The 14,009-nt window shown below is 40.1% G+C and overlaps 1 protein-coding gene across 1 annotated transcript in view; it reads left to right on the top strand.

Moving 5' to 3' along the window:
• The window catches only part of atg4a (autophagy related 4A, cysteine peptidase), a 51,601-nt gene that overhangs the window by 8,393 nt on the left and 29,199 nt on the right, over positions 1 to 14,009 (top strand). The window contains exon 4 of the mRNA XM_073057914.1: positions 10,212 to 10,310. Within this exon, the coding sequence (XP_072914015.1) occupies positions 10,212 to 10,310 (99 nt within the window). The remainder of the gene's footprint in view (positions 1 to 10,211; positions 10,311 to 14,009) is intronic.

Raw genomic sequence — 14,009 nt, 5'->3', positions numbered from 1 at the left:
GCATCAGAAATTATATGGTATCTATGGATACCCATAGTAACTGTACACTATGGACATCTCCTGTACTTTTTATTTTGATTTCCAAATACGGTAATTTTTTAATGTTCTGTCATCTTTGTTTCTGCTAATGAAGCCCAAGATCTCATATGCTTGACTAACTGCTTCTTCATATGATTGTCTCTTTCCAAATCTTTACAATTTTTTTATAGACACACACACAGTCCCTTCAGTTTTATCTCACCCCTTGGAGTTAGGATATTTTGTTTACGTGGTCTGTCCTTGCACTTTCTCCCAAAGTGTATCACTTCTTGTTTGCAATATTAAATTTCATCACCTGTTAGGCTTCTCATTCTCTCAGCAGTGCTTTCACCCATTACGTTTCTCCTTCCTTTTTATCCAGCTGACAAAGTCAAATATCATCTGCAGTTTTGAGATTTTACCCGAAGCATCCATTTGCAAGTTATTTATACATGTCAAGAAAAGCAGTGATCTAGTGTTTACCTCTGGTGAACACTGATTTACAATTTTCTGCTTCTCTAACATTAACCGTGACTTTCTGTTCCTGCTCTACAGTCTAAATAGGTGGGACTTATATTAATCTTGGAACATTACCTACACACCATCTAACTGAAGCATAACCTCCTTGTGTTTGTGTTCATTCCCCTTTCAATAAACAATTTCATTTTGATACTTATGTTAATTCCTTGCATTCTGGTCTTTTTGCAATTCATGCGGTAGACCACCCAGATTGCTCTGCAGTTCAGAATTCTGTAATGGCTCACTATTTTGATAATATATTTTGTCTGTCTCTATCTACGTATATTGGTTTGTCTGTATTGGTTCTGCTAAAATTGGCTACTTTACATTTCCTTTCATCATACTCCATTTACCAGATCTTTTCCCATTGTTGGCCTCCTTGCATCCTCATCACAATTAGTTTTCAGCTATCTGAGTCATCAGCAAATATAGCAACAATACTCCTTGTCCTTTCAAACAATTTGTAAAATATACTGTAAAAACTTGAGACCTCAACTTTGATTCCTTTGGCAGACCATTGTGGCATTACAAAATTATTCCATTCTGTTTCCTATTGTGTTGAAATTAAGTAAAATGGAAGCATAAACTCTGACTAAAGTCACTTAAGACAAATGCCCTGTTTTTCTGTGTTGTAAATTGCATATCATGTGTGGCCACCTGTAAGCAGTCTGTTTGTTACTTGTACGAATCTACTTTGATATATCTCCATGATCTGCCGTAAGGTGAACACATTTACTACATGTTTGACATCTCTACTTTCTATTCCATCTTTTTAGAAGTGTTTTAAGGGAGATTAAGATTAGTGTTGAAATATTAAGGAATCTGTGTTATGGAGTTTTACTTATTGGAAACTGGGCCAATCCTGTTTCTATAAGACCATAAGATATAGGAGCAGAATTAGGCCATTTGACCCATCGAGTCTGCTCTGCCATTTCATCATGGCTGATCCAATTTACCTCTCGGCCCCAATCTCTTGTTTTCTCCCCATATCCATTCATGCCCTGACCAATCAAGAATCTGTCAAGCTCTGACTTAAATCAACCTCTGTCAGGAAGAGCAGGTAGATGATAGGACAAAAATGAAGCTAGCAGGCTGTGTATTAGTGCACTAGAGATGCAGAATCAAATAGCGTAGTAAATAAATACTGTCTTCAAAGTGTGATATCTCAATGTCCGGAGTATAAAAAATAGGTGGATGATCTTGTTGCACTATGACAGATTATCAGGTATGACAGCGTGGCTATCACTGAATTGTGGCTGATGGATGGTTGTAGTTGGAAGCTGAAGTCCAAGGTTACACATTGTATCGGAGGGATAGAAAGGTAGGCAGAGGGGTGGTGTGGCTCTGTTGGTTAAAAAATTATATCAAATCAGTAGAAAGATGTGACATAGGATCAGAAGATGTTGAATCCTTGTGGGTTGATTTAAGAAACTGCAAGGGTAAGAGGACCCTGATGGCAGTTATGTATGGACCTCCCAACATCCAGCTGGGATGTGGACTATAGATTACAATGGGAAATAGAAAAGGTGTGTCAAAAAGGCAAAATTATGATAATCATGTGAGATTTCAACATGCGGGTCAATTGGGAAAATCAGGTTGGTAATAGAACTTGAGGTGTGAGTTTGTTGAATGCCCACGAGATGGCTTTTTAGAGCAGTTTGTTGTTGAGCCTACTAGGGTCTACATGATCAGCTATACTGAATTGGGTGTCGTAATGAATCGCAAGCGATTAGGGAGCTTAAGATTTTAAAAAACCATCAGGAGGCAGTGATCGCAATATTCCAAAAATGAAGAAATACTCAAATGGCAAAATAGTACAACTGTGGCCGACAAGGGAAGTCAAAGCTAATGTGAAAGCAAAAGAGGGGGTATACAACAAGCGAAAATAAGTGGGGAGATAGAGGATTGGGAAGCTTTTAAAAGCCGACAGAGAACAACTAAAAGAATTATTAGGAGAAGATGAAATAGGAAAGCAAGCTGGTAAACAATATCAAAGTAGATAGTAAAAGCCTTTTCAAGTATGTAAAAACAAAAATAAAAGAGAGATGAGAGCGGATCTAGAACCACTAGAAAATGAAGCTGGAGAAATAATAACGGGGAACAAATAGATGGAAGATGAACTAAATGAGTATTTTGCATCAGTCTTCACTATAGAAGACATTAGCTGTGTGCCAGATGTTGAAAGGGTTTGATGGAAGAGAAGTGGGTGCAGTTACTATTACAAGGGAGAAGGTGCTCAAAAAGCTGAAAAACCTAAGGGTGCATAAGTCACACAGACCAGATGAACTGCACCCTAGGGTTCTGAAAGAGGTAGCGGAAGAGATTGTGGAGGCATTAGTAATGATCTTTCAAAAACATTGGACTCTGGTATGGTGCCAGAGGACTGGAAAATTGCAATTATCACTCCACTCTAAGAAAGGAGGAAGGCAGCAGAAAAGATATTATAGACCAGTTAGCCTGATCACAGTGGTTGGGAAGGTGTTGGAGTCAATTGTTAAGGACCAAGTTATGGATTCTTGGTGACACAGTCAGCATTGTTTCCTTAGGGAACATCTTCCCTGACGAACCTGTTGAAATTCTTTGAGGAGATTACAAGTAGGATAGATAAAGGGGATGCAGTGGATGTTGTATATTTGGACTTTCAGAAGGCCTTTGACAAGGTGCCACATATTAGGCTGCTTACCAAGTTAAGAGCCCACTACAGGAAAGCTATTGGCATATTTGAGCATTGACTGATTGGTAGGAGGCTGCGAGTGGGAATTAAAGGATCCTTTTCTGGTTGGCTGCCAGTGACTAGTGGTGTTCTGTAGGGGTCGGTGTTGGGACCACTTCTTTTTATGTTGTATATCAATGATTTAGATGATGGAATAGATGGCTTTGTTGCCAAGTTTGCAGATTGTATGAAGTTTGGTCGAAGGGCACGTAGTGTTGAGGAAATAGGAAGGCTGCAGAAGGACTTAGACAGATAGGAGAGTGTGCAAGAAAGTGACAAATGAAATACTGTGTTGGAAGATGCATGGTCATGCACTTTGAAGAAATAAATGTGCAGACCATTTTCAAAATCAGGAGAAAATCCAAACCTGAGATGCAAAGGGACTTTGAACACCCTAAAAGTTAATTTGCAGGTTGCATCGGTGGTGAGGAAGGCAAGTGTAATGTTAGCATTCATTTCAAGAGGTCCAGAACAAGAGCAGGAATGTGATGCTGAGGCTTATAACACACTTTTTAGGCCTTTCCTTGAATATTGTCAGCAACTTTGGGCTCCTCATCTAAGAAAAGATGTGCTGGCATTTGAGAGGGTCCAGAGGAGGTTCACAAGGATGCTTCCAGGAATGAAAGGCTTCATACGAGAAGCGTTTGATGGCTCTGGGCCTGTACCTACTCGAATTTAGAAGGATGGGGGGGGGGGGGGGGATCTCGTTGAAATGCCTAGACAACGTAGATGTGGAATGTATGTTTCCCATGGTGGGGATGTGTCAGACAGGAGCGCACAACCTCAGGATGCAGAGTTCAGCACTCTGGCTAAAGAAATTCATGTTCATCTCCATTCTAAAATGTCGCCCCTCTATCCTGAGTTGTGTCCTCTGGTTGTAGACTCTCCTACCATACGAAACATCCATCCATATCTACTCTATCAAGGTGTTCACCATTTGATAGGTTTCAATGAGGTCACCCCTCATTCTTCTGAATTCCAGCAAATACAGGTCAGGCCCAGAGCCATCGAACGCTCTTCACACTACAAGCCGATCAATCCTGGAATAATTTTAATTTTAAAAGTTTCCCAATCCTCTAACTTCCCATTAATTTTTGCCCTATTATATGCTCTCCCTTTGGCTTTTATATTGGCTTTGACTTCTCTTGTTAGCTTTGTTTGCATCATCTTTCCTTTGGAGTACTTCTTCTTTGGATGTATATATCCTTTGCCTTCTGAATTGCTTCCAAAAATTCCAGCCATTGCTGCTCTGCTGTGACCCCTGCCCGTCTTCTTTTTCAATCAATTCTGGCCAACTCCTCTCTCGTGCCTCCCTTTACACTACTGTAATGCTGATACATCTGACTTTAGCTTCTCCTTCTCAAATTTCAGGGGAATTTGATCATATTATAATCACTTGTAGTTATTGTGTACAGTTCTGGTAACTGAATTATAGGAAAGATATCAACAAAATAGAGGGAGTACAGAGAAGATTTACTAGAATATTAGCTGGGTTTCAGCACCTAAGTTACAGGGAAAGGCTAAACAAGTTAGATCTTTATTCTTGGAGCGTAGAAGGTTGAGGGGGGACCTGATAGAGGTATTTAAAATAATGAGAGGGATAGATCGAGTTGACGTGGATAGGCTTTTTCCATTGAGAGGGGAGATTCAAACAAGAGGACATGATTTGAGAGTTAGGGGGCAAAAGTTTAAGGGTAACACAAGGGGGAATTTCTTTACTCAGATTGGTAGCTGTGTGGAATGAGCTTCCAGTAGAAATGGTAGAGGCAGGTTCGGTATTGTCATTTAAAATAAAATTGGATAGGTATATGGACAGGAAAGGAATGGAGGGTTATGGGCTGAGTGCGGGCCAGTAGGACTAGGTGAGTGTAAGCGTCGGCATGGAATAGAAGGGCCGAGATGGCCTGATTCCGTGCTGTAATTGTTAAGGTTGTTTTACCTTAAGGTCTGCAACCTTTCCACTAACTGTTCTGACACTCTGGTTCCCCCCCCACAGCAACTCTAGTTTAAACCCCCACCATGCAGATTTAACAAACCTTCCCACTAGGATATTAATCCCCCTCCAGTTCAGGTGCAAGCTGTCCCTTCTGTACAGGTCCCACCTTCCTTGGAGAGAGCCCAATGATCGAAAAATCTTGTGCCCTCCCTCCTAGACGAACTCCTTAGCCATGTATTAAACTGTATAATCTTCCTAGTTCTCGTCTCGTTAACACATTCAAGTGAAATCTAGTCAGCTGGATATGACATTAATCTGACAATTGGTTTCCTGCCCATGATATTGTTTAGAGTATCTTTGTAACAATGTAGTATTAAAACTAATGCAACTAGTTTAGGCTGCATCATCTGTCATTCAGTTTACTAGGTTCCAAGAAGCCTGCAGAAATACATTTTTCAACAAGTTTATTTTTGTTTTCTTGGCCTAGTGGATTGCCCCAGTGGTTTTCTGTTATTTTTCTCTCTGTCCTCTGCAAATTCATTTTTGATTGAAAATGAACCTGGGATTTAGAATGTAATCTACCTGGGATTTTGCATAATTTATTATTTCTATACCTGTCATTGAATTAAATTAAATCTCAAACCAATACAGAAGATATCAAATAGAACAGAAGTTGCTGGACAACACAAACAAAATGCTGGAGGAACTCAGCATGCCAGGTAGTATCTATGGAAAAGAGCATAGTTGGCATTTTGGGTCAAGAGCCTTCATCAGGACTGGAAAGAACAGGAGGAATTCAAAATAGGAAGGTGGGGGAGGGGAGGAAGAACTACAAGATGGCAGGTGATCGGTAAAACCAGGAGGGGGAAGGGGGTGAAATAAAGAGCTGGGAAGCTGACTGGTGAAATAGATAAAGGGCTGGAGAAGGGGAAATCTGATAGGAGAGGACAGAAACCCATGGAAGAAAGGGAAAGAAGAGGAGCTCTGGAAGGAGGTGATGGGCAGGTAAGGAGATAAGGTGAGAGAGGAAAACAGAAATGGAGAATAGTGAAGGAGGGGGCAATTACTGGAAATTCGCAAAATTAATGTTCATGCCATCAGGTTGGAGGCTGCCCAGACAGAAGAGAAGGTATTGCTCCTCCAACCTGAGTGTGAGGAGGCCATGGACTGACATGTTGGAATGGGAATGGGAAGTAGAATTGAAATGGGTGACCACCGGGAGATCCCAATTTTTGTGGCGGACAGAGCACAGGTCCTCAGCAAAGTGGTCTCCTAATCTACGTCGGGTCTCACTGATATACGGGAGGCCACACTGGAAGCACCGGAAATAACAGATAGCCCAAACAGACTTGCAGGTGAAGTATCACCTCACCTGGAAGGACTGTTTGTGACTCTGAATAGTAGTGAGGAAGGACATGTAGGAGTAGATGTGGCACTTGTTCTGCTTACAGGGATAAGTACCAGGAGGGAGATCAGTGGGGAGGGTCGAGTGGACAAGGGAGTCGCATAGGGAGCGATCCCTGCGGAAAGCAGAAATTGGTGGGGGGGAGGGAAAGATGTGGTTAGATCCCATTAGAGATGGCGGTAGTTATGGACAATTATTTGCTGGACGTGCAGGCTGGTGGGGTGGTAGGTGAGGTCAAGAGGAACCCTATCCCTGGTGAGGCAGCAGGAGGATGGGGTGAAGGCAGGTGCGTGCAAAATGGAAGAGATGTGGGTGAGGGCAGCATCGATGGTAGAGGAAGGGAAGCCCTTTCCTTTGAAGAAGGAGGACATCTCAGTTGTTCTGGAATGAAAAGACTCTTCCTGAGAGCAGATGTGGTGGAGATGCAGGAACTGAGAAAGGGGGATGGCATTTTTACAAGTGACAGGGTGAAAAGAGGTATAGTCCAGATAGCTGTGAGAGTCAGAGGGTTTATAAAAGATATCAGTAGATAAACTGTCTTCAGTGATGGAGACAGAGAGATTGAGAAAGAAGCGAGAGATGCCAGAAATGCTCCGATTAAATTTGAGGTTAATGTTCACTAGGTCAGTTACAGAGTACTGTTTGTTTCACATTATGCAAATGAAAGTCATTGACAGGTGGAGTGACATTTGATAATGATTACTTCTGGGCTGTTTTGCAACATTCTAAAGATTCATTCAGCAGGTATACTGCCCCTCCCCCCAATCCATTGTAGCCACCTCCAGCATTCTCAAGCCCATGAAAGCATCAGTCCTAGACCCTGATCTGCCTTTTTCCAAGTTCTGTTGACCTGTTTTTTTTTCCCCTTTTCCTCCCTAATTGATTTGAATGCAGAGACATGGTTACAATTATTGGTGGTGATCATTTAAAACTGAGATAAAGGACAATGAATCTCTGGAAATGATCCACTCTGGAAGTTTGATGACGCTAGATAATTGGGTACATTCAAAGTGGGAGCTGATGAAATTTGGAAAGATCAAGGAATTAAGGCTAGGAAAAACTACAGCTGAAGCAATGAGGCCTAGGGCAGATCAGGTGTGATCATATTGAATGGCAGCACAGGTTTGAAGAGCCAGGTCTCCTGCTCTTGCTCTTATTTTCTAATATTCCCACATTCCTGATGGTCCTGGATTTTCTGCTCCCGATTCCAAATGCTAGTCCTCACCATTTCTACAAAGCCCTACTTCTGTTTTAAAAGTGTCAAGCAAATGTAATACCATCCTTGTACACTCTTCCCCCCCCCCACCTGGATTATTACAGTTTCACCCAAAACGCAATTGAATTTTTCAGCAAAGTACAAACATCTGAAGTAGTCTATGGATGCCTCATTGATGTTTCCATCTAGTGCACCCATTGGGGACAGCAGTTCCCTACATTATTATTGTTAGTTAGCTATTGTGTAAACCATCATCAACAACTATTATACATTTTGGTCATTGAAGAAAATAAAGGCCAAATCTGACCATAAAAGTTGCAATCCTATCTCACAGTCCATCAAAAGGTAGCAATGTTAGCCTGGAATATTGAACACAGGAGTTATTGAATTCAAGATAGAGACAATTAAGAGACTCTTTAGATCGACACATGGATGAAAAAAAGATGGAGGGCTATGTTGAGGAAAGTGCTAGATTGATCTTGGAGTACGTTAAAAGGTCAGCACAACATTGTGGGCCGCAAGGTCTGTACTGTGCTATATGGTCTATGTTCTGTGTTCTAAGTGTTTACGCAATAATAACCAAAGTAGAATCAGGAAGTACATTCCTAATTACTAGCCATGTAATGAGCAGCTTTCCTTACTACACCATGCATTTCTTTTTTTTCATAATTTTTTTTATATATTGAAGTTCATCATCAAACAATTACCAGTTATTTAAGTTATTTGAAGTTTTATACATTTTATTAAAGTTCATACATATAAACTTTGTAAATCAGAACAATTTTTCCTGATGAGGCTAAGATGGACAGGGGAAAAAAGTTCTGAGGAAGAGACTCAGTAAAATGTTGTGCCAGCCTCAGCATAAATACATAATTTTCTGCCATTTCCCCCAACCCCAATGCATTCTCAACACCACGCACATCTTCACCTCTCATACCCTTTTTGCTTTCCACAGGAACCATTCCTGGGGCCATCCCCCTTGCCCCACCACTTCCCATCCTCGCACTTTCCTGTGCAACCAAAGAGGTGCAACATCTGTTGCCTTCCTTCTTCCATCACCACCATGCAGGGGTCGAAATATCCCTTCCAAACCAGGCAGAACTCTTTCTTCTTCTTTTCTAGCGTGGTGTACTGCATTCAGTACTCATGTTGTACCCTCCTTTACTTCGGCGACGTCTAGCCTAGACTTGGTTACTGTGCACCTCTCTAGCCTGTTCACAAGCCTAGACTGTGCAGTGCATCTGGGCTCTGTCCACAAAGGTCATTTTGACCTTCTAGTTGAGATAAAATTAAGATTAGCTCTATTTGTCAATGCGTATTGAAACATCGAGTGAAATGTGTGTGTTTTGTGTCTGAGAATGTGTTGGGATCAGCCTGCCAGTGTCGCCATGCTTCTGGCACAAACATACCATGTGCAAAACTTACTAACCCTACCTTGTACATCTTTGGAACCAGAGGAAACCATGTGCTCGTGGGGTGATCATACAAATCCCTTACAGGCAGTGGTGGGAATTAAACCTAGATTTCCAGTCATTGGTGCTATAAAGCATTATGCTAGCCGCTGTGCTACCATGCCATCATAGTGTTTGCTTGACATTGTAACTCTTCTCCACAATCCTACTCTGACCTTCTTTCCTTAGTTTTCTTCATTACCATGGCCAAGCACAAGTTGGAGGATTGACTTCTATTCTATTTGTGTAGCTTACAACTCAATGGTATGAACATTGAATTTGAGTAGATTGGCACCTCCAGTCCTCTCTTCCCAAACATACTCACATATCCACCTAGTTTACTACTCACTCTTTTCACCTTTCCTAATCCTTTCCATCTATCCATCATCGACTCCCCCATTGGGTTTCACCTGAGCCCTACCAGCTTCTATAATCCATCTGTACTGCTATAAACTGGGAATCTTTCCCATTCCCTCTTCACCCATGATGCGGTATCTTGACCCAAGGCATTGACTTCCACCTTATGCCACCACTGATGCTGTTTGTCCTGATGAGTTTCTCCAGCATTTCTGTTTGTTAATTCAGATTCCAGCATCTGCTTGCTCTTTTATCTTCAGAACAGCCAAATGTCGTACTCCTGCTCCTATTACATTAACTCTCCAACTAATGGCAGTAGTCTCCGCTCGGCTCTATATAAAGCCATCAATATTTACTGCACCTCTTATCAAATCTACACCTTGTGTCTGTTTATAGTTGAATATTTATGGATTACTTTGCTTTTTCTCCATAAATAAAAAAAGGAAAAGAAATATATAAAAATATTTGGAATTTTTGTGGAAAATTACACAATCATATGCATATTTTATGTATTATGGCAATAAATTTTTTTGAAAAAGTAAAATATTTACATCTGCTGAAGCTGTATAGTAAATTCTTCACTTTTGTTTACACAGGGGGGACTGGTCCTTCTTCCGATACTGGCTGGGGGTGTATGTTACGCTGTGGGCAGATGATCCTCGCACAAGCATTGATATGCAAGCACCTTGGGATAGGTATGTTGGTATTATAATATCTTATCACTGCTGCAGCTAGTAGATGTAACAACCACTGAAATTGGATCCTTGACTTCCTCATTGAGGAACCACAGTCAGTGTGGATTGGAAATAGCGTCTCCGCCTCACTGACAATCAACACAGGCACAGCTCGGATACCAGCGTCTACAAATTCACTGATGACACAACCTTTGTTAGCAGAATCTCAAATGATGATGAGGAGTTGTACAGGAGAGATCTAGATCAGCTGATTGAGTGGTGTCACAACAACATTTAGTATCAGTAAGACCAAGGAATTGATTGGTTACTTCAGGAAGGAGAAGTTGGGGGACATCATCAAGGGGTCAGCACTGGAAAGGGTGAGCAGTTTCAAGTTCCTAGACTCTAAATATCTACCTTGGGCCCAAATATATATGTTGATGTAATTGTGAAGAAAGCACATGTTTCATTTGGAGTTTGAGCAGATTTTGTATGTCACCAAAAACTCTAGCAAATTTCTCATAGAGTCGGTGTTTGAAATAATGGGTGACTTATTAAAAGCTGGTCAAAGCTGATCTACCTGAGCAATTTGGTACAGATTTTGCATTTCCAGTTGGTGAAATTACCAGTAAAACTACGTTTTGGTTACAGAATGGTGACTACAGAAAGACTTAATTAAGAAGCAGACTAGGACAATTACGGAAAAAAAATTATTTTCCACAGGTCTTGCAGTAAATCCAATTTTCTATTACAACAATGATTAACATAATCAGTGAAGTTCCTGAAACTTGGGTGTCATCACTTTGGTATTCCATATCTCTGTTTAATCCAGTATTCTTTTAACAATAGGTGCATGTGATAATATAATTAGATAAATTCATGAAACCTGGGTGTCATTGCTGTTGTATTCCATGTCTCTACTTTTAGCCTTTGTCTACAGTATTTACTAGTTATTTTCCCTCACTATTCTTTCCGGCTAATGCACAAGATCAGAAAAGGCTGCAGAAGGTTGTAAACTGAACTAACTTCACCATGGTTACTAGCCTTCCCACCATCAAGCATATCTTTAAAAGCACCTTCAAGCACCTTCTTGAAGAAGGTGCCATCCATCATTAAATACCCCCACCATCCAGGACGTACCCTCTTCACATTGCTACGACCATCGTGGAGGAGGTACAGGAGTCCAAAGGGACATATAGTCAGTCCTCCTTATCCATGAGGGATTGGATAATGGATATCCATTATCCAAAAAACCATGAATGCTCAAGTCCCTTATATAAAATAGCATAGTATTTGCATATAACCTACACACATCCTCCCGTATACTTTAAGTCATCTCTAGATTACTTATAATACCTAATGTAAATGCTATGTTAGTAGTTGTTATACTGTAATGTTTAGGGAATATTGACAAGAAAAAAAATCTGTACGTGTTCCTCTCGCTCACAACACAAGCAGCCAACGATCGAGACGCGAGGCAAACAATGATCAAACAACGAGTAAAACTTTTAATCATCTCTAGATTACAGAACTTATAACACCTAATACAATGGAAATGCTATGTAAATAGTTGTTATACTGTAATGTTTAGGGAATATTGACAAGAAAAAAACCTATACATGTTCCTCTCGCTCACAACACAAGCAGCGAACGATCGAGACGCGAGGCAAACAATGATCAAACAACGAGTAAAACTTTTAATCATCTCTAGTTTACAGAACTTATAACACCTAATACAATGGAAATGCTATGTAAATAGTTGTTATACTGTAATGTTTAGGGAATATTGACAAGAAAAAAAACTATACATGTTCCTCTCGCTCACAACACAAGCAGTGAACTATTGAGACTCAAGGCTAACAATGATCAAACGAGTTAAACTTGTAATACCTGTACAGTAGTTGTTACACTGTCGTGTTTAGGGAATAAGGACGCTTTGGAGGAGGCTCAATAATACTAAAGTCAGGAACTGGAGGTTGAGGCTGAGGATCTTCAGGCGTTGGAACGTCGAGACTTCAGAATTGCAGATGTTTTAATTAGAAACATTGTTATAGGAAGCTGTCTCATTTTCTTTGCATTAAAAGATCTACTATTTCTACTTTCTCGGCGAGAGATAGCACTTTATGCTCCCTCTTAGCCTTTGAGGAATTGAAGAACAAAGTAACGAATGAATGAGACGCAAGGCAAATAATGCTTGAACGACGAGTGCTGGAAGAGCACTTCCGAGTTTTCTCGATCCACGGTCGGTTGAATTCGTGCATGCGGAACTCGTGGATAAGGAGGGCCGACTGTACTCAATATTTTAGAAATAGCTTCTTCCCCCTCAGCTGTCAGATTTTTGAATGGACCATGAACTTATGAAAACTCCCTCACAATTTTGCTTTCTTTTTGCATTAATTTTTTATATTATTGTAATCTATTGTAATTTTTACTGTATTTCACTGTGCTGATGCCACAAGACAATAAATTTCATGATATATGTCAGTGATAATAAACTTGACTCTGATTCTGATTCTTTATTTCAAAAAGCAAACATAGATGGAGGTCTGGTGACAGAGTCTCTCCTAACTCAAAGTACACTAAGTTTTTTAAAATATACTCTTTAAGCACAAAGATAGCAGCTGGTGATTAAGTACAATTTCAATAGCTTGTAGTGCAGAGTTGACTTTAATGATTGGTCAAATGGCAAATGATTCCACAGAATTACACAATATACAATGGAAGCATGTTTCAGCTGATAAGCCCAACTCTGAATACACAAACATGTTTGTAGAGGTAATTCATAAATTGTTATAAATGTTTCTGAGCTATAAAAATATCTAGGTATTCAAAGTATTCCTTGTTCATCACAGTATTGAGGGTTGGTACTCTAGATACACAAACATCTTAAGTATTGATTAATAAAACAAAAATGCCTGTGACCACAGTTGTATATTATGTGGCACCATAGTCAGTCTGAAACCTTCCTTATTTTCAGTCACAATGGCACAAAATACCTTAGCTGAAGATGTTGATGCCAGATTTGATGTAAACCTATTAACACAGCCCTATCATTAGTACATTTGGCTATTGCATACGAGAATATCTCATGATTATTTTGTGAAACCATTCTGTTATGTAGCCTGTTCTCTTCACAATCCATGCTGTTTGTATGTGCAGCTGTGCTTGGGAGGGTTGCTTCTTATTGTATTAAATGGTGATTACTAAAATTTAATTCCCGAGTATAGCTGCTACTTCCTAACAAAAAGCTGAACAATGTAAAAGTTAACCAATGAGGCTAAGCTTCAGGACTTCTCCTTTCATACGGGAGCCACTGCTCTTTTTGTCCCCATCTGTTCAACTCTGATTCTTTGACCTTTCAGAGTTTATATTAATTCCCCAACGGCTGATTTTTGACCATCAACCTTTACTCTATTTCTTCCCCATCCATCTATTCTATCACCACACGATTAACACTTTTAAAGGTAAGTAACTGAACTAATACAAATACCACTAGAAAACCATTAAGTCTTGTGCTGCACAACACATCTTTCTTAAGTAAGTCATGGTAATGACTGATATCTTTATTAATACACTGGCTGGGTTATAAGTATCTCTACGCAACATACTGTGAAAACTAATGCTTTCCCTGGGTTGCTTCTATGTAAAAATATTAAGTTGTTTCATTAAATTGATTTGTAATGTATTCATGTAGCAGTTGATTCAGGAGTGTGTGAATGC

Source organism: Hemitrygon akajei, chromosome 10 (genome assembly GCF_048418815.1).
Source record: "Hemitrygon akajei chromosome 10, sHemAka1.3, whole genome shotgun sequence".
NCBI classification, from domain to species: Eukaryota; Metazoa; Chordata; class Chondrichthyes; order Myliobatiformes; family Dasyatidae; genus Hemitrygon; species Hemitrygon akajei.
This window is presented reverse-complemented; position numbering and strand designations above follow the sequence as displayed.